Source organism: Dendropsophus ebraccatus, chromosome 13 (genome assembly GCF_027789765.1).
Source record: "Dendropsophus ebraccatus isolate aDenEbr1 chromosome 13, aDenEbr1.pat, whole genome shotgun sequence".
Taxonomy (NCBI): domain Eukaryota; kingdom Metazoa; phylum Chordata; class Amphibia; order Anura; family Hylidae; genus Dendropsophus; species Dendropsophus ebraccatus.
The window spans coordinates 6,640,487-6,661,756 of NC_091466.1; the positions used below are offsets into that span (position 1 = coordinate 6,640,487).

Below are 21,270 nucleotides of genomic sequence, written 5' to 3' on the forward strand. Positions count from 1 at the left end.
ACACACACACACACACCGCCCACCCTTCCATCTCTCACACACACACCGCCCACCCTTCCATCTCTCACACACACACACACACACACACACACACACACACACACACACACACACACCGCCCACCCTTCCATCTCTCACACACACACACACACACCGCCCACCCTTCCATCTCTCACACACACACACCGCCCACCCTTCCATCTCTCACACACACACACACACACACCGCCCACCCTTCCATCTCTCACCACACACACACCCACCGCCCACCCTTCCATCTCTCACACCCACACCGCGCGCCCACCCTTCCATCTCTCACACACACACACACACACCGCGCGCCCACCCTTCCATCTCTCACACACACACACCGCCCACCCTTCCATCTCTCACACACACACACACCGCCCACCCTTCCATCTCTCACACACACACACACCGCCCACCCTTCCATCTCTCACACACACACACACCGCCCACCCTTCCATCTCTGACACACACACACACCGCCCACCCTTCCATCTCTCACACACACACACACACACCGCCCACCCTTCCATCTCTCACACACACACACCGCGCGCCCAGCCTTCCATCTCTCTCACACACACACACACCGCGCCCACCCTTCCATCTCTCACACACACACACACCGCCCACCCTTCCATCTCTCACACACACACACCGCACGCCCACCCTTCCATCTCACACACACACACACACCGCCCACCCTTCCACCTCTCACACACACACACACCGCCCACCCTTCCATCTCTCACACACACACACCGCACGCCCACCCTTCCATCTCACACACACACACCGCGCCCACCCTTCCACCTCTCACACACACACACACCGCCCACCCTTCCATCTCTCACACACACACCGCCCACCCTTCCATCTCTCACACACACACACACACACACACCGCCCACCCTTCCATCTCTCACACACACACACCGCGCGCCCACCCTTCCATCTCTCACACACACACACCGCGCCCACCTTTCCATCTCTCACACACACACACCGCGCGCCCACCCTTCCATCTCTCACACACACACACCGCGCCCACCTTTCCATCTCTCACACACACACACCGCGCCCACCTTTCCATCTCTCTCACACACACACACACACACACACACCGCGCGCCCAGCCTTCCATCTCTCACACACACCGCGCACCCACCCTTCCATCTCTCACACACACACACCGCGCGCCCAGCCTTCCATCTCACACACACACACACACACACACACCGCCCACCCTTCCATCTCTCACACACACACACCGCACGCCCAGCCTTCCATCTCACACACACACACCGCGCACCCACCCTTCCACCTCTCACACACACCGCGTGGCCTTCCATCTCTCACACACACGCACACACACACACACACCGCGCGCCCAGCCTTCCATCTCACACACACACCCGTCCATCTCTCTCACACACACACACACACACACCACGTGCTCATCCATCACACACACATCCTGCAGGGAGGGGCCAGAGCCGGCTATGGGGGCCCCAATCCCATCATCCAGATGTGCGTTCTGTTATTCACCAGCTGATCCCCAGCGCTAGGGGGCACCCTCAGCTCCTGCGCCCACCCATCCCCCCCCTAATACCTCCAGGATGTAACCTCATACAGCGTTACCGGCTCATTACCCCGATATAACACTGTATACAGGAACGTATATACAAGCAAAGCTTCTAATGATGGCAGCAATATCCCGGATTACACCTTCGCCTCTCCCTATTATAGTAGGTAGGAGATGCTGCAGCCCGAGAGCTAACAGGAGAGCAGCAATATCCCGGATTACACCTCCGTCTCTCCCCATATCATATAGTAGAGAGAGGAGGTGCTGCAGCCCGAGAGCTAACAGGAGAGCAGCAATATCCCGGATTACACCTCCGTCTCTCCCCATATCATATAGTAGAGAGAGGAGGTGCTGCAGCCCGAGAGGGAACAGGAGAGCAGCAACATCCCGGATTACACCTCCATCTCTCCCCATATAATATAGTAGAGGGAGGAGATGCTGCAGCCCGAGAGCGAAAAGGAGAGCAGCAATATCCCGGATTACAGCTCCGTCTCTCCCCATATCATATAGTAGAGAGAGGAGGTGCTGCAGTCTGAGAGCTAACAGGAGAGCAGCCATACCCAGGATTACAGCTCCGTCTCTCCCCATATCATATAGTAGAGAGAGGAGGTGCTGCAGCCTGACAGCTAACAGGAGAGCAGCAATACCCAGGATTACAGCTCCGTCTCTCCCCATATCATATAGTAGAGAGAGGAGGTGCTGCAGCCTGAGAGCTAACAGGAGAGCAGCAATACCCAGGATTACAGCTCCGTCTCTCCCCATATCATATAGTAGAGAGAGGAGGTGCTGCAGCCTGAGAGCTAACAGGAGAGCAGCAATACCCAGGATTACAGCTCCGTCTCGCCCCATATCATATAGCCACAGGTTGAACCACACAGACATAATACTCTGATATGTAACAACAACCACAAGTTCAAAGCTAGTAAAATCTAAGCCCATCCCCCCTTACTGAGGCTCCGCCCCTCTGTCTTTTTCTGGTCCGGGTTCTACTGAGTGTAGGCAATGCCATAAATGTGAACAAGCAGAGCAGCAGGGCAAAGCATGGGGGAGGGAAGCAGCAGTCAGGAGACACCACATCCCAGACCACCAGGAAACCCACCAGGGCAGGCGACACAGCAGACGGCCAGCAGGGCGTCAGCACCAGGGCAGGCGACACAGCAGACGGCCAGCAGGGCGGCAGCACCAGGGCAGGCGACACAGCAGACGGCCAGCAGCACCAGGGCAGGCGACACAGCAGACGGCCAGCAGGGCGGCAGCACCAGGGCAGGCGACACAGCAGACGGCCAGCAGGGCGGCAGCACCAGGGCAGGCGAAACAGCAGACGGCCAGCAGGGCGGCAGCACCAGGGCAGGCGACACAGCAGACGTCCAGCAGGGTGGCAGCACCAGGGCCACAGGCTTCCATCACAGTAAGTTAGTTTTGTAGAAAAGGAAATAAAATCATTAATAAATACACATTCAAAGCTTCCAGAGCAGATGAGAGTGCAGTCACTTACAGGCTCCTCTCATAGGGAGAGCCGGATGTACCGGGAGGTAATAAAATCCAACAAGACGAATAAAAACACAAAATAAGTAAAAAATAACGTCTGAAAACCAAAGTATCCAGAGCGCGGTGACCGCAGGGCGGCCATGGCAGTGTGTCCGTGTAACACGGCGGCCATGACAGTGTGTCCGTGTAACACGGCGGCCATGACAGTGTGTCCGTGTAACAGGGCGGCCATGACAGTGTCTCCGTGTAACACGGCGGCCATGACAGTGTGTCCGCGTAACAGAACTACAGACTGAGGTTACTCAGCCCAGCCAGGGAGGCCCAGGATCCGAACTTTGGAAAGCAGGGTGAGCGGCCAGGTGTACAGACCAGTGAGGACGCCAAGAAGGAGCACACAGATCACTCCACATCGCTACACGTCGTAGTCAGGGAGGTAGCTGTACGCCGGACCCCCAGAGGTCGGAGGGCTGTTACATGGGAAGAACCAACAGATCATATAGCCTGGGGGAGAGAGGAAAGGACAAGGTTACATCACACTACAACGGCCGCAGCCACTCATTCTGTACAGTCCCTGCCCGAACTATGGACGAGACCTCCCGGCATCAGCAGTGATCAGTATATATTCTCAGTGATGTCACCGCTGATCTCTAGTGATGGATAGGCTGTATTCTCAGTGATGTCACTGCTGATCTCTAGTGATGGATAGGCTGTATTCTCAGTAATGTCACTGATCTCTAGTGATGGATAGGCTGTATTCTCAGTAATGTCACCGCTGATCTCTAGTGATGGATAGGCTGTATTCTCAGTGATGTCACTGATCTCTAGTGATGGATAGGCTGTATTCTCAGTGATGTCACTGATCTCTAGTGATGGATAGGCTGTATTCTCAGTGATGTCACTGATCTCTAGTGATGGATAGGCTGTATTCTCAGTGATGTCACCGCTGATCTCTAGTGATGGATAGGCTGTATTCTCAGTGATGTCACCGCTGATCTCTAGTGATGGATAGGCTGTATTCTCAGTGATGTCACTGATCTCTAGTGATGGATAGGCTGTATTCTCAGTGATGTCACCGCTGATCTCTAGTGATGGATAGGCTGTATTCTCAGTGATGTCACTGCTGATCTCTAGTGATGGATAGGCTGTATTCTCAGTGATGTCACTGATCTCTAGTGATGGATAGGCTGTATTCTCAGTGATGTCACTGATCTCTAGTGATGGATAGGCTGTATTCTCAGTGATGTCACTGCTGATCTCTAGTGATGGATAGGCTGTATTCTCAGTGATGTCACCGCTGATCTCTAGTGATGGATAGGCTGTATTCTCAGTGATGTCACCGCTGATCTCTAGTGATGGATAGGCTGTATTCTCAGTGATGTCACTGATCTCTAGTGATGGATAGGCTGTATTCTCAGTGATGTCACTGATCTCTAGTGATGAATAGGCTGTATTCTCAGTGATGTCACCGCTGATCTCTAGTGATGGATAGGCTGTATTCTCAGTGATGTCACCGCTGATCTCTAGTGATGGATAGGCTTTATTCTCAGTGATGTCAATGCTGATCTCTAGTGATGGATAGGCTGTATTCTCAGTGATGTCACTGATCTCTAGTGATGGATAGGCTGTATTCTCAGTGATGTCACTGATCTCTAGTGATGGATAGGCTGTATACTCAGTGATGTCACTGATCTCTAGTGATGGATAGGCTGTATTCTCAGTGATGTCACCGCTGATCTCTAGTGATGGATAGGCTGTATTCTCAGTGATGTCACCTCTGATCTCTAGTGATGGATAGGCTGTATTCTCAGTGATGTCACTGATCTCTAGTGATGGATAGGCTGTATTCTCAGTGATGTCACTGATCTCTAGTGATGGATAGGCTGTATTCTCAGTGATGTCACCGCTGATCTCTAGTGATGGATAGGCTGTATTCTCAGTGATGTCACCGCTGATCTCTAGTGATGGATAGGTTGCCACACGATGCTGTCATGGATGATTCATTAAATAAGTACAGGGGAGGCCTGGAGGCTTAAAAAATATAATATTACAAGTTATGGGCATTAGATTTCCGGTATTCCGCTGATCCAGGGATTATTCTGATCGCTATTGGAGTCGGGAGGGAGTTTTCTCCCTGTGATGGGGCAATGGTCATCTGCCTCATTGGGGTTTTCACCTTCCCCTGGATTAACAGTCGGGTTTCCCTAGGTTGAACCTGATGGACTCTTCCCATCTTACAACCTTATCACCTATGTTACTATGTTACCTCTGTAATCGTTCGTGTATCCTATCGTTCACCTTTAACTTTCTGCAGTGAGTGTGCGATATATGGAAAGAGTACACTCACGTTTCAGTAGTTTTCATCTTGACTTCTTTATTTGGAAGCAATATACAAGGAAGTAAGTATGAGTAAGGAAGCCCCGCCTTCCGAAACATCGCGCGGCAGGGAGAGGACGCCTAACCTCTAGCTACCTCCAGTGCTCTGACCACACACAGCCCAACCTTGTATATTGCTTCCAAATAAAGAAGTCAAGATGAAAACTACTGAAATGTGAGTTGCACACTCACTGCAGAAAGTTAAAGGTGAACGATAGGATACACGAACGATTACATTGTGGGAGTTGGCAGTATCCACGTTGATTGCTCGACATTGAGCTAAGCTGTGGTCCGAAACCAGACATTGCGCTTTGTTGAGACTATCTTACCTCTGCCAAACACCTCCCTGAGAAGCGCCATCTTTGGTTTGCGGGAGTGGCTGACCTCCTTATTCGCCTCCTTCAGCAGTCGGTTCCTTAGCTGCTCGATGGGCGTTTCATCTGTAATGATCGACACGATCTGCAGAAACAAAGAACGAAAATGGCGAATAAGAAAAGATGTGGCGTATAATAGTATGTGGTGACTGTGATACAGAGATCCCCCCCCGAGGAAGACTGACACCAGAGAACAGCAGCAGCACTTACCTGGTCATAGAAGATGACGGTGACAAAGAGACCGAAGAGGACGGACTCCACCAGGAGGAGGATGCAATGAACTCTGCCGGGAGGAACACAACACTCAGCACATGTCACCCCCTCCTTCATTACATCCACAAGCCGCCCCCTCCTCTACTCCGGTCACATCCAAAGCTGCATTCATACTTCCCTACATCTCCAACTGCAGTGCATTGTGGGAGATGTAGTGTTTACCCCAGGTTACAGGAGGGAAAGGAGGTGACCGGGGTATAAGCCGTGACTGCAGCTCCGGAGGTGACCGGGGTATAAGCCGTGACTGCAGCTCCGGAGGTGACCGGGGCATAAGCAGTGACTGCAGCTCCGGAGGTGACCGGGGTATAAGCCGTGACTGCAGCTCCGGAGGTGACCGGGGTATAAGCCGTGACTGCAGCTCCGGAGGTGACCGGGGTATAAGCCGTGACTGCAGCTCCGCAGGTGACCGGGGTATAAGCCGTTACTGCAGCTCCGGAGGTGACCGGGGCATAAGCAGTGACTGCAGCTCCGGAGGTGACCGGGGTATAAGCCGTGACTGCAGCTCCGGAGGTGACCGGGGTATAAGCCGTGACTGCAGCTCCGGAGGTAACCGGGGTATAAGCCGTGACTGCAGCTCCGGAGGTGACCGGGGTATAAGCCGTGACTGCAGCTCCGGAGGTGACCGGGGTATAAGCCGTGACTGCAGCTCCGGAGGTGACCGGGGTATAAGCCGTGACTGCAGCTCCGGAGGTAACCGGGGTATAAGCCGTGACTGCAGCTCCGGAGGTGACCGGGGTATAAGCCGTGACTGCAGCTCCGGAGGTGACCGGGGTATAAGCCGTGACTGCAGCTCCGGAGGTGACCGGGTATAAGCAGTGACTGCAGCTCCGGAGGTGACAGGGGTATAACGCAAAACGCATGTTCAGTACAGGTATAATACATGATATGAAATGCTCCACTAGATCGGTACATGGCGGCAGCAATAACTTACATCTGTACATGGCCGTGCACAGGGGCCTCCTTCTCTGCATCCTCCTCCGGAAGCTTCTTGGTCGGCCAGAGCCAGGTGGCCAGCACCAAGCCCATTGCATAGAGGCTGGTCAGGCCTGCAGGGAAAAGAAGGGATTAAGAATAGCACCACCTGCTGGATACACAGTGTAATACCATCACTAATGTATAATACCAGAGCAGCACCACCTGCTGGATACACAGTGTAATACCATCACTAATGTATAATACCAGAGCAGCACCACCTGCTGGATACACAGTGTAATACCATCACTAATGTATAATACCAGAGCAGCACCACCTGCTGGATACACAGTGTAATACTATCACTAATGTATAATACCAGAGCAGCACCACCTGCTGGATACACAGTGTAATACCATCACTAATGTATAATACCAGAGCAGCACCACCTGCTGGATACACAGTGTAATACTATCACTAATGTATGAGAACACAGTTGAACATAGTGCAGTTATTTGATGTACACGTGTCTATGAGGGAGTATCAGCAACAGAATCCTCCACTCCACAACTGGGTCCAACGGGCGCAGATCCAGGTAAAAAAAAGCAGGGCAAAATAAAGTAATAAAAATGTATTTAAAAAAACGAAGCGGATCTTCCCCTGCCAGTGCGAGAGCAGATCCCAGCCGATCTTCCCCTGCCAGTGCGAGAGCAGATCCCAGCCGATCTTCCCCTGCCAGTGCGAGAGCAGATCCCAGCAGATCTTCCCCTGCCAGTGCGAGAGCAGATCCCAGCAGATCTTCCCCTGACAGTGCTAGAGTAGATCCCAGCCGATCTTCCCCTGCCAGTGCGAGAGCAAATCCCAGCCGATCTTCCCCTGCCAGTGCAAGAGCAGATCCCAGCCGATCTTCCCCTGCCAGTGCGAGAGCAGATCCCAGCCGATCTTCCCCTGCCAGTGCGAGAGCATATGTCAGCGGATCTGCCCCAGCCAGTGCGAGAGCAGATCCCAGCGGATCTTTTCCTGCCAGTGCGAGAACAGATCCCAGCGGATCTCCTCCTGCCAGTGCGAGAACAGATCCCAGCGGATCTTCTCCTGCCAGTGCGAGAACAGATCCCAGCGGATCTTCTCCTGCTAGTGCTAGAGCAGATCTTCCCCTGCCAGTGCGAGAACAGATCCCAGCGGATCTTCCCCTGCCAGTGCGAGAGCAGATCCCAGCCGATCTTCCCCTGCCAGTGCGAGAGCAGATCCCAGCAGATCTTCCCCTGCCAGTGCGAGAGCAGATCCCAGCAGATCTTCCCCTGACAGTGCTAGAGTAGATCCCAGCCGATCTTCCCCTGCCAGTGCGAGAGCAGATCCCAGCCGATCTTCCCCTGCCAGTGCGAGAGCAGATCCCAGCCGATCTTCCCCTGCCAGTGCGAGAGCAGATCCCAGCCGATCTTCCCCTGCCAGTGCGAGAGCAGATCCCAGCCGATCTTCCCCAGCCAGTGCGAGAGCAGATCCCAGCCGATCTTCCCCTGCCAGTGCGAGAACAGATCCCAGCCGATCTTCCCCTGCCAGTGGGAGAGCAGATCCCAGCCGATCTTCCCCTGCCAGTGGGAGAGCAGATCCCAGCCGATCTTCCCCTGCCAGTGGGAGAGCAGATCCCAGCCGATCTTCCCCTGCCAGTGCGAGAGCAGATCTCAGCCGATCTTCCCCTGCCAGTGCGAGAGCAGATCCCAGCCGATCTTCCCCTGCCAGTGGGAGAGCAGATCCCAGCAGATCTTCCCCTGCCAGTGCGAGAGCAGATCCCAGCCGATCTGCCCCTGCCAGTGCGAGAGCAACTCCCAGCCGATCTTCCCCTGCCAGTGCGAGAGCAGATCCCAGCCGATCTTCCCCTGCCAGTGAGAGAGCAGATCCCAGCCGATCTTCCCCTGCGAGTGCGAGAGCAGATCCCAGCCGATCTTCCCCTGCCAGTGCGAGAGCAGATCCCAGCCGATCTGCCCCTGCCAGTGGGAGAGCAGATCCCAGCCGATCTTCCCCTGCCAGTGGGAGAGCAGATCCCAGCAGATCTTCCCCTGCCAGTGCGAGAGCAGATCCCAGCCGATCTGCCCCTGCCAGTGCGAGAGCAACTCCCAGCCGATCTTCCCCTGCCAGTGCGAGAGCAGATCCCAGCAGATCTGCCCCTGCCAGTGCGAGAGCAACTCCCAGCCGATCTTCCCCTGCCAGTGCGAGAGCAGATCCCAGCAGATCTTCCCCTGCCAGTGCGAGAGCAGATCCCAGCCGATCTGCCCCTGCCAGTGCAAGAGCAGATCCCAGCCGATCTGCCCCTGCCAGTGGGAGAGCAGATCCCAGCCGATCTTCCCCTGCCAGTGGGAGAGCAGATCCCAGCAGATCTTCCCCTGCCAGTGCGAGAGCAGATCCCAGCCGATCTGCCCCTGCCAGTGCGAGAGCAGATCCCAGCCGATCTGCCCCTGCCAGTGGGAGAGCAGATCCCAGCCGATCTTCCCCTGCCAGTGGGAGAGCAGATCCCAGCAGATCTGCCCCTGCCAGTGCGAGAGCAGATCCCAGCAGATCTTCCCCTGCCAGTGCGAGAGCAGATCCCAGCAGATCTTCCCCTGCCAGTGCGAGAGCAGATCCCAGCCGATCTGCCCCTGCCAGTGCGAGAGCAGATCCCAGCCGATCTGCCCCTGCCAGTGCGAGAGCAGATCCCAGCCGATCTGCCCCTGCCAGTGTGAGAGCAAATCCCAGCCGATCTTCCCCTGCCAGTGCAAGAGCAGATCCCAGCCGATCTTCCCCTGCCAGTGCGAGAGCAGATCCCAGCCGATCTTCCCCTGCCAGTGCGAGAGCATATGTCAGCGGATCTGCCCCAGCCAGTGCGAGAGCAGATCCCAGCGGATCTTTTCCTGCCAGTGCGAGAACAGATCCCAGCGGATCTCCTCCTGCCAGTGCGAGAACAGATCCCAGCGGATCTTCTCCTGCCAGTGCGAGAACAGATCCCAGCGGATCTTCTCCTGCCAGTGCGAGAACAGATCCCAGCGGATCTTCTCCTGCTAGTGCTAGAGCAGATCTTCCCCTGCCAGTGCGAGAACAGATCCCAGCGGATCTTCTCCTGCTAGTGCTAGAGCAGATTCCAGCAGATCTTCCCCTGCCAGTGCGAGAACAGATCCCAGCGGATCTTCTCCTGCCAGTGTGAGAACAGATCCCAGCGAATCTTCTCCTGCCAGTGAGAGAACAGATCCCAGCGGATCTTCTCCTGCTAGTGCTAGAGCAGATCCCACCGGATCCTCCCCTGACAATGCTAGAGTAGATCCCAGTGGATCGGTCTGACAGATACAGACAACTGGAAGGGGGGGGGGGGCTTCTAATGACCTCTCACCTGTGGTTTTTGTCATGTGATGATGCTTATGCTTATCTGTGCTATATAAGTATGGTTCTTACAATGCTTTGATGTCAGACACTTGAGAAAGGGATTGGTGCGATCTCCAAACGTGTTGTGTCGTTTTTTAAATACATTTTTAGTCCTTTATTTTGCCCTGCTTTTACCTGGACCGGCGGCCGTCAGACCCAGTTGTAGAGGGGGGGATCCTGTTACTATCCCGGTGTGTGTTTTCCTGGGAGCGGCTGCAGTTCATATACCGGCTGTGGTGGAGTGTTGGGCCTTGTATCAGGTGAGAGTCTCCCTTACACTATGGAGCGCTGTTCAGTTCTCTATCATGAGGGTGTATGGCTCTGTACTGAGCTGTAGCCATGTTGTAGCGGGGGACACTCACCTGTATAGAAGAGGAACTGGATGAAATACTTCTGGTTTAATTCCCCGACACAATTATTTATCCTGAAGGAAAACCAAAGTACATTAGAGATAACCTGAGTAAGACTCCCTGTGATAGGCCGGAGGCGGGGGGACGTACCAGGGGCAGTGGTGATCCATCCTGCGTATACAGCGGTGGCAGATACGGCAGTGGTGAGCCCGCGGGGGGCGGTAGGTTTCACAGCGGTTGCACACAGTCCAGTCCTCGTTACCCTGTGGGCAGATACGGATGGTTACCCCAGGGGGCAGTTACCATTGTGGGTCTATGGGGGTGTATATCACTACTTACCCTGTCACTTTTACGCGGAGTGCCGGAGCGCAAGTCTGAGAAGTCAATGGCCGTCTCTGGTAAAGGGACCATACCTGCGGGATGAGGAGACAGCTTAACCCCTGAATGATCAGACTACTCCCATTACATATAATAATAATAATGATGATGATGATGATGATGATGATATGTGACCCTGTAACGATAGTGAAGGCCGCCGTTTGCAGGATTCAGACAGCCAGGGCGGAGGTCACATGGGCTCATGCAGTGCCAGGTGTATCTTATAATGGCGGCCTCTATATTAACAAAAAACGCAGAGAACAATGTAGGATGAAAGAGACAGACAGGACGGATTCATCTGAGCACCCGTGGCCTCTACTGACCGGGTATAAATGATCGGCAGCTGATATACAGGAGGTGACCGGGGTATACGCTGTGACATCACAGAACCAGGTATAAATGATCGTCCCCCATCTGATGTACAGGAGGTGACCGGGGTATAAGCTGTGACATCACAGAACCGGGTATAAATGATGGGCAGCTGATATACAGGTGGTGACCGGGGTATAAGCTGTGACATCACAGAACCGGGTATAAATGATCGGCAGCTGATATACAGGTGACCGGGATATAAGCTGTGACATCACAGAACCGGGTATAAATGATCGGCAGCTGATATACAGGAGGTGACCGGGGTATAAGCTGTGACATCACAGAACCGGGTATAAATGATCGTCCCCCATCTGATGTACAGGAGGTGACCGGGGTATAAGCTGTGACATCACAGAACCGGGTATAAATGATCGGCAGCTGATATACAGGTGACCGGGGTATAAGCTGTGACATCACAGAACCGGGTATAAATGATCGGCATCTAATGTACAGGAGGTGACCGGGGTATAAGCTGTGACATCACAGAACCGGGTATAAATGATCGGCAGCTGATATACAGGAGGTGACCGGGGTATAAGCTGTGACATCACAGAACCGGGTATAAATGATCGGCAGCTGATATACAGGAGGTGACCGGGGTATAAGCTGTGACATCACAGAACCGGGTATAAATGATCGGCAGCTGATATACAGGAGGTGACCGGGGTATAAGCTGTGACATCACAGAACCGGGTATAAATGATCGGCAGCTGATATACAGGAGGTGACCGGGGTATAAGCTGTGACATCACAGAACCGGGTATAAATGATCGGCAGCTGATATACAGGTGACCGGGGTATAAGCTGTGACATCACAGAACCGGGTATAAATGATCGGCATCTAATGTACAGGAGGTGACCGGGGTATAAGCTGTGACATCACAGAACCGGGTATAAATGATCGGCAGCTGATATACAGGAGGTGACCGGGGTATACGCTGTGACATCACAGAACCGGGTATAAATGATCGGCATCTAATGTACAGGAGGTGACCGGGGTATACGCTGTGACATCACAGAACCGGGTATAAATGATCGGCATCTCATGTACAGGAGGTGACCGGGGTATAAGCTGTGACATCACAGAACCGGGTATAAATGATCTGCATCTAATGTACAGGTGGTGACCGGGGTATACGCTGTGACATCACAGAACCGGGTATAAATGATCGGCAGCTGATGTACAGGAGGTGACCGGGGTATAAGCTGTGACATCACAGAACCGGTTATAAATGATCGGCTCCCATCTGATGTACAGGAGGTGACCGGGGTATAAACTGTGACATCACAGAACCGGGTATAAATGATCGTCCCCCATCTGATGTACAGGAGGTGACCGGGGTATAAGCTGTGACATCACAGAACCGGGTATAAATGATCGTCCCCCATCTGATGTACAGGAGGTAACCGGGGTATAAGCGGTGACATCACAGAACCGGGTATAAATGATCGGCAGCTGATATACAGGAGGTGACCGGGGTATAAGCTGTGACATCACAGAATCGGGTATAAATGATCGTCCCCCATCTGATGTACAGGAGGTGACCGGGGTATAAGCTGTGACATCACAGAACCGGGTATAAATGATCGTCCCCCATCTGATGTACAGAAGGTGACCGGGGTATAAGCTGTGACATCACAGAACCGGGTATAAATGATCGGCAGCTGATATACAGGAGGTGACCGGGGTATAAGCTGTGACATCACAGAACCGGGTATAAATGATCGTCCCCCATCTGATGTACAGGAGGTGACCGGGGTATAAGCTGTGAAATCACAGAACCGGGTATAAATGATCGGCATCTAATGTACAGGAGGTGACCGGGGTATAAGCTGTGACATCACAGAACCGGGTATAAATGATCGGCAGCTGATATACAGGAGGTGACCGGGGTATAAGCTGTGACATCACAGAACCGGGTATAAATGATCGGCAGCTGATATGCAGGTGACCGGGGTATAAGCTGTGACATCACAGAACCGGGTATAAATGATCGGCAGCTGATATACAGGTGACCGGGGTATAAGCGGTGACATCACAGAACCGGGTATAAATGATCGGCAGCTGATATACAGGAGGTGACCCGGGTATAAGCTGTGACATCACAGAACCGGGTATAAATGATCGTCCCCCATCTGATGTACAGGAGGTGACCGGGGTATACGCTGTGACATCACAGATAAATGATCTGATGTGCAGCTATGGTGGATGATGTCAGGGGGTTAGAGGGATTCTTCTAGCCATAGGATAGGGGTCAGCCAGGTGATGGGTGGGGTCTGACTGCCGGGACCCCCCAATCCCATGTGCCGCTCCATCCTATAGGACCGGTGCCGGGGAGGTGCGGGGTGTTACCTGGGTCAGAGAAGACGGCGCGGCTGTGACAGGCCAGCAGCATGAAGACCAGCAGATTGAAGCCGACTGCGTGGAGAGGACACCAGATACTGCGGAGAGGAAGAAATGTAAGAGAGGATGACCTGAGGGTACAGGGGGAGGGGCAAAATGACAACAAGCCCCTCCCCCACATCATTATCAGCCCCATCCCCTCCTCACTTCCTGTTCTCTCTCCATCCTACACCATATCACCGAGGACCCCCCACATCACAGAGGACCCCCCACATCACAGAGGACCCCCCACATCACAGAGGACCCCCCACATCACTGCCGCCATCACCGAGGACCCCCCACATCACTGCCGCCATCATAGAGGACCCCCCACATCACTGCCGCCATCACCGAGGAACCCCCACATCACATCACTATAACCCTCCTCCTCCCTCCATCACTATAACCCCCTCCTCCATCACTATAACCCCCCTCCTCCTCCTCCTCCTCCATCACTATAACCCCCCTCCTCCTCCCCCCATCACTATAACCCCCCTCCTCCTCCTCCCTCCATCACTATAACCCTCCTCCTCCTCCTCCCTCCATCACTATAACCCCCTCCTCCTCCTCCTCCCTCCATCACTATAACGACCTCCTCCTCCTCCATCACTATAACCCCCTCCTCCTCCATCACTATAACCCCCCTCCTCCCCTCCATCACTATAACCCCCTCCTCCTCCTCCCTCCATCACTATAACCCCCCTCCTCCTCCTCCTCTATCACTATAACCCCCCTCCTCCCTCCATCACTATAACCCCCCTCCTCCTCCTCCCTCCATCACTATAACCCCCCTCCTCCTCCTCCCTCCATCACTATAACCCCCCTCCATCACTATAACCCCCCTCCTCCTCCTCCCTCCATCACTATAACCCCCCTCCATCACTATAACCCCCCTCCTCCTCCTCCCTCCATCACTATAACCCCCCTCCTCCTCCTCCATCACTATAACCCCCCTCCTCCTCCTCCCTCCATCACTATAACCCTCCTCCTCCCTCCATCACTATAACCCCCTCCTCCTCCTCCTCCATCACTATAACCCTCCTCCTCCTCCATCACTATAACCCCCCTCCTCCTCCTCCCTCCATCACTATAACCCCCTCCTCCCTCCCTCACTATAACCCCCCTCCTCCTCCCTCCATCACTATAACCCCCCTCCATCACTATAACCCCCTCCTCCTCCTCCCTCCATCACTATAACCCCCCCCTCCTCCTCCCTCCATCACTATAACCCTCCTCCTCCTCCTCCCTCCATCACTATAACCCCCCTCCTCCTCCTCCATCACTATAACCCCCTCCTCCCCCCTCCATCACTATAACCTCCTCCTCCCTCCATCACTATAACCCCCCTCCTCCTCCCTCCATCACTATAACCCTCCTCCTCCTCCATCACTATAACCCCCCTCCTCCTCCCTCCATCACTATAACCCTCCTCCTCCTCCATCACTATAACCCCCCTCCTCCTCCCTCCATCACTATAACCCCCCTCCTCCTCCTCCTCCATCACTATAACCCTCCTCCTCCTCCTCCCTCCATCACTATAACCCCCCTCCTCCATCACTATAACCCCCCTCCTCCTCCTCCTCCTCCATCACTATAACCCCCCTCCTCCTCCTCCTCCATCACTATAACCCTCCTCCTCCATCACTATAACCCCCCTCCTCCATCACTATAACCCCCCTCCTCCTCCTCCCTCCATCACTATAACCCCCCTCCTCCTCCTCCCTCCATCACTATAACCCCCTCCTCCCTCCATCACTATAACCCCCCTCCTCCTCCTCCCTCCATCACTATAACCCTCCTCCTCCTCCTCCCTCCATCACTATAACCCTCCTCCTCCTCCCTCCATCACTATAACCCCCTCCTCCTCCTCCCTCCATCACTATAACCCCCCTCCTCCTCCCTCCATCACTATAACCCTCCTCCTCCTCCATCACTATAACCCCCCTCCTCCTCCCTCCATCACTATAACCCTCCTCCTCCTCCATCACTATAACCCCCCTCCTCCTCCCTCCATCACTATAACCCCCCTCCTCCTCCTCCTCCATCACTATAACCCCCCTCCTCCTCCTCCTCCATCACTATCACCCCCTCCTCCCCCCTCCATCACTATAACCCCCTCCTCCTCCTCCCTCCATCACTATAACCCCCCTCCTCCTCCCTCCATCACTATAACCCCCCTCCTCCTCCTCCCTCCATCACTATAACCCCCCTCCATCACTATAACCCCCCTCCTCCTCCTCTATCACTATAACCCCCCTCCTCCTCCTCCCTCCATCACTATAACCCTCCTCCTCCTCCTCCCTCCATCACTATAACCCCCCTCCTCCTCCTCCATCACTATAACCCCCTCCTCCCTCCATCACTATAACCCCCCTCCTCCTCCTCCTCCATCACTATAACCCCCCTCCTCCTCCTCCATCACCCCCTCCTCCTCCTCCCTCCATCACTATAACCCCCCTCCTCCTCCCTCCATCACTATAACCCTCCTCCTCCTCCCTCCATCACTATAACCCTCCTCCTCCTCCATCACTATAACCCCCTCCTCCTCCTCCCTCCATCACTATAACCCCCCTCCTCCTCCCTCCATCACTATAACCCTCCTCCTCCTCCCTCCATCACTATAACCCCTCCTCCTCCCTCCATCACTATAACCCCTCCTCCTCCCTCCATCACTATAACCCCCCTCCTCCTCCCCCCTCCATCACTATAACCTCCTCCTCCTCCATCACTATCACCCCCTCCTCCCCCCTCCATCACTATAACCTCCTCCTCCCTCCATCACTATAACCTCCTCATCCCTCCAATCCACTATAACCCCCCTCCTCCTCCTCCCTCCATCACTATAACCCCCCTCCTCCTCCCTCCATCACTATAACCTCCTCCTCCCTCCATCACTATAACCCCCCTCCTCCTCCTCCATCACTATAACCCTCCTCCTCCCTCCATCACTATAAACCCCCCTCCTCCTTCCTCCATCACTATAACCCCTCTCCTCCTCCTCCTCCATCACTATAACCCCCTCCTCCTCCTCCTCCATCACTATAACCCCCTCCTCCTCCTCACTCCATCACTATAACCCCTCCTCCCCCCTCCATCACTATAACCCCCCTCCTCCTCCTCCCTCCATCACTATAACCCCCCTCCTCCTCCTCCCTCCATCACTATAACCCCTCTCCTCCTCCATCACTATAACCCTCCTCCTCCTCCATCACTATAACCCTCCTCCTCCTCCATCACTATAACCCCCCACCTCCTCCTCCATCACTATAACCCCCCCTCCTCCTCCTCCATCACTATAACCCCTCCTCCTCCCATCACTATAACCCCTCCTCTCCTCCCTCCTCACTATACCCCCTCCTCCTCCCCCCTCCATCACTATACCTCCTACCTCCTCCCTCCCTCCATCACTATAACCCCCCTCCTCCTCCTTCCCTCCATCACTATAACCCCCCTCCTTCCTCCTACCCCTCCATCACTATAACCCCCCTCTCTCCTCCGCCCTCCATCACTATAACCCCCCTCCTCCTCCTCCATCACTATAACCCCCTCCTCCCTCCATCACTATAACCCCCTCCTCTCCTCCATCCATCACTATAAACCCCCCTCCCTCCTCCCTCCATCACTATAACCCGCCAAATCCTCCCTCCATCACTATAACCCTCCTCCTCCTCCTCCCTCCATCACTATAACACCCTCCTCCTCCTCCCCTCCATCACTATAACCCCCTCCTCCTCCTCCTCCATCACTATAACCCTCCTCCTCCTCCTCCTCCATCACTATAACCCTCCTCCTCCTCCATCACTATAACCCCCCTCCTCCTCCTCCTCCATCACTATAACCCCCTCCTCCTCCTCCATCACTATAAACCCCCCTCCTCCTCCCTCCATCACTATAACCCCCTCCTCTCCCTCCATCACTATAACCCCCCTCCTCCTCCTCCATCACTATAAAACCCCCTCCTCCTCCTCTATCACTATAACCCCCTCCTCCTCCTCCTCCATCACTATAACCCCCCTCCTCCTCCTCCCTCCATCACTATAACCCTCCCTCCTCCTCCTCCCTCCATCACTATAACCCCCTCCTCCCTCCCTCCATCACTATACACCCCCTCCTCCCTCCATCACTATAACCCCCCTCCTCCTCCCTCACTATAACCCCCCTCCTCCTCCTCCTCCATCACTATCACCCCCTCCTCCCCCCTCCATCACTATAACCTCCTCCCCCCTCCATCACTATAACCTCCTCCTCCTCCATCACTATCACCCCCTCCTCCCCCCTCCATCACTATAACCTCCTCCTCCCTCCATCACTATAACCTCCTCCTCCCTCCATCACTATAACCTCCTCCTCCCTCCATCACTATAACCCTCCCTCCTCCTCCCTCCATCACTATAACCCCCCTCCTCCTCCCTCCATCACTATAACCCCCCTCCTCCTCCTCCCTCCATCACTATAACCCTCCTCCTCCCTCCATCACTATAAACCCCCTCCTCCTCCTTCCTCCATCACTATAACCCCCCTCCTCCTCCTCCCTCCATCACTATAACCCCCCTCCTCCTCCTCCCTCCATCACTATAACCCCCCTCCTCCTCCTCCCTCCATCACTATAACCCTCCTCCTCCTCCATCACTATAACCCCCCTCCTCCCTCCATCACTATAACCCCCCTCCTCCTCCTCCCTCCATCACTATAACCCCCCTCCTCCTCCTCCCTCCATCACTATAACCCCCCTCCTCCTCCTCCTCCATCACTATAACCCCCTCCTCCCCCCTCCATCACTATAACCCCCCTCCTCCTCCTCCCTCCATCACTATAACCCCCCTCCTCCTCCTCCCTCCATCACTATAACCCCCCTCCTCCTCCTCCTCCTCCATCACTATAACCCTCCTCCTCCTCCATCACTATAACCCTCCTCCTCCTCCATCACTATAACCCCCCTCCTCCTCCTCCATCACTATAACCCCCCTCCTCCTCCTCCATCACTATAACCCTCCTCCTCCTCCCTCCATCACTATAACCCTCCTCCTCCCCCCTCCATCACTATAACCCTCCTCCTCCTCCCTCCATCACTATAACCCTCCTCCTCCTCCTCCCTCCATCACTATAACCCCCCCTCCTCCTCCCTCCATCACTATAACCCTCCTCCTCCTCCTCCCTCCATCACTATAACCCCCCTCCTCCTCCCTCCATCACTATAACCCTCCTCCTCCTCCCTCCATCACTATAACCCCCCCCTCCTCCTCCATCACTATAACCCCCCTCCTCCTCCATCACTATAACCCCCCTCCTCCTCCTCCATCACTATAACCCCCCTCCTCCTCCTCCATCACTATAACCCCCCTCCTCCTCCCCCCATCACTATAACCCCCCTCCTCCTCCCCCCATCACTATAACCCCCCTCCTCCTCCCCCCATCACTATAACCCTCCTCCTCCCCCCTCCATCACTATAACCCTCCTCCTCCCCCCTCCATCACTATAACCCTCCTCCTCCTCCCTCCATCACTATAACCCCCCTCCTCCTCCTCCCATCACTATAACCCCCCTCCTCCTCCCCCCATCACTATAACCCCCCTCCCTCCTCCCCCCCATCACTATAACCCCCCTCCTCCTCCCCCCATCACTATAACCCCCCCTCCTCCTCCCCCCATCACTATAACCCTCCTCCTCCCCCCTCCATCACTATAACCCTCCTCCTCCCCCCTCCATCACTATAACCCTCCTCCTCCTCCCTCCATCACTATAACCCTCCTCCTCCTCCTCCCTCCATCACTATAACCCTCCTCCTCCTCCTCCCTCCATCACTATAACCCCCCTCCTCCTCCCTCCATCACTATAACCCTCCTCCTCCTCCTCCCTCCATCACTATAACCCTCCTCCTCCCTCCATCACTATAACCCTCTTCCTCCTCCCTCCATCACTATAACCCCCCTCCTCCTCCCTCCATCACTATAACCCTCCTCCTCCTCCTCCCTCCATCACTATAACCCCCCTCCTCCTCCTCCCTCCATCACTATAACCCCCCTCCTCCTCCTCCTTCCTCCATCACTATAACCCTCCTCCTCCTCCTCCTCCATCACTATAACCCTCCTCCATCACTATAACCCCCCCCCCTCCTCCTCCATCACTATAACCCCCCTCCTCCTCCCCCCTCCATCACTATAACCCCCCTCCTCCTCCTCCTCCCTCCATCACTATAACCCCCTCCTCCCTCCATCACTATAACCCTCCTCCTCCTCCTCCTCCTCCCTCCATCACTATAACCCCCCTCCTCCTCCTCCTCCCTCCATCACTATAACCCCCCTCCTCCTCCATCACTATAACCCCCCTCCTCCTCCCTCCATCACTATAACCCCCCTCCTCCTCCCTCCATCACTATAACCCCCCTCCTCCTCCCTCCATCACTATAACCCCCTCCTCCTCCCTCCATCACTATAACCCCCCTCCTCCTCCTCCTCCCTCCATCACTATAACCCTCCTCCTCCTCCCTCCATCACTATAACCCCCTTCCTCCTCCTCCTCCCTCCATCACTATAACCCCCATCTTCCTACCTCCCGGCGAAGCTATGGAGCAGGACGTGCCGCAGGATGACGTAGTCGGCGTACCCCAGGCTCAGGTAGGTGAGGAGAATACACAGGAGCCCGCACGGGTCCCGTACACAGCCCGCCATGACCGGTACCGGAGACACTTCCGGGTCTGAAGCTCCACCCACCTGTCCTCTGCTCCAATCACCGGCCGCACAGAGCACGCCCCGCCCAGCACAGCGGCGATCAGATGTCAACGAGGAGCGGCGTACTTCCGGTGCGTGCGGTCGCTATAGAGACCGGGTGTGAGGAATACCTCATTTCTAGGTGCATTCCTAAGGGGCGGGAGGTTTGATGTGGTCATGTGATTATGTGGGCGGGGCTAATTTCTCCTAATAACTATACACCCCGCCCTGTCCTGCACATGACCGAATCTGAGCGCGGGAAACAGGCAGCGGTATCACGTGACGTGTAGAGGGGATGGATAGGCGCAGGTGTATGAAGGCGGAAGGCGGAAGGCTATCCCCTCACAGCGCCCACACCTGCAGGACTGGTGAGGGGGGAGGAGGATATGTCCCACCCATCCACCACTCTGCTCTAACAGCACTGAACTGGGTGAGAGAACACCTCCCTGCCGGCTGACTGCCTCCCACTCCATATACAGTGATATACACCTCCCTGCCTGCTGACTGCCTCCCACTCCATATACAGTGATATACACCTCCATGCCTGCTGACTGCCTCCCACTCCATATACAGTGATATACACCTCCATGCCTGCTGACTGCCTCCCACTCCATATACAGTGATATACACCTCCCTGCCTGCTGACTGTCTCCTACTCCAT

The 21,270-nt window shown here is 54.9% G+C and overlaps 2 protein-coding genes across 4 annotated transcripts in view; one reads left to right on the forward strand and one right to left on the reverse strand.

Annotated features, from left to right (window-relative positions):
- Window positions 1-1,434: 1,434 nt before the first annotated feature.
- Window positions 1,435-20,745, reverse strand: LOC138771459 (palmitoyltransferase ZDHHC3-like). Its single transcript, XM_069951167.1, has 9 exons — window positions 20,613-20,745; window positions 13,872-13,960; window positions 11,108-11,181; window positions 10,919-11,031; window positions 10,781-10,842; window positions 7,051-7,165; window positions 6,057-6,129; window positions 5,802-5,931; window positions 1,435-3,600 (listed from the first exon to the last, which is right to left on the reverse strand). The coding sequence occupies exons 2-9, from the start codon at window positions 13,912-13,914 to the stop codon at window positions 3,512-3,514; spliced, it is 699 nt and encodes a 232-aa protein (XP_069807268.1). The 5' UTR covers window positions 13,915-13,960; window positions 20,613-20,745; the 3' UTR covers window positions 1,435-3,511.
- Window positions 20,445-21,270, forward strand: part of LOC138771458 (NACHT, LRR and PYD domains-containing protein 12-like) — a 98,868-nt gene continuing 98,042 nt past the window's right edge. Inside the window, exon 1 of one of the 3 annotated variants that reach the window (XM_069951163.1) lies at window positions 20,445-20,516. In XM_069951163.1, coding sequence (XP_069807264.1) covers window positions 20,466-20,516 — 51 coding nt within the window. In that variant the 5' untranslated portion in view covers window positions 20,445-20,465. Of the gene's footprint in view, window positions 20,517-20,733; window positions 20,752-20,934; window positions 20,978-21,270 lie in introns of those variants that run through there. The other 2 variants (XM_069951165.1, XM_069951162.1) reach the window with 2 other exon arrangements.

Coding starts and splice junctions, on each gene's coding strand:
- LOC138771459 (XM_069951167.1), bottom strand. CDS start 13,914: ATGCTGCTGGCCTGTCACAGCCGCGCCGTCTTCTCTGACCCAG. Junction 11,032..11,107: donor CTCCGCGTAAAAGTGACAGG/GTAAGTAGTGAT, acceptor ATCTGCCCACAG/GGTAACGAGGACTGGACTGT. Junction 7,166..10,780: donor CCAGTTCCTCTTCTATACAG/GTGAGTGTCCCC, acceptor TTTTCCCTGCAG/GCCTGACCAGCCTCTATGCA.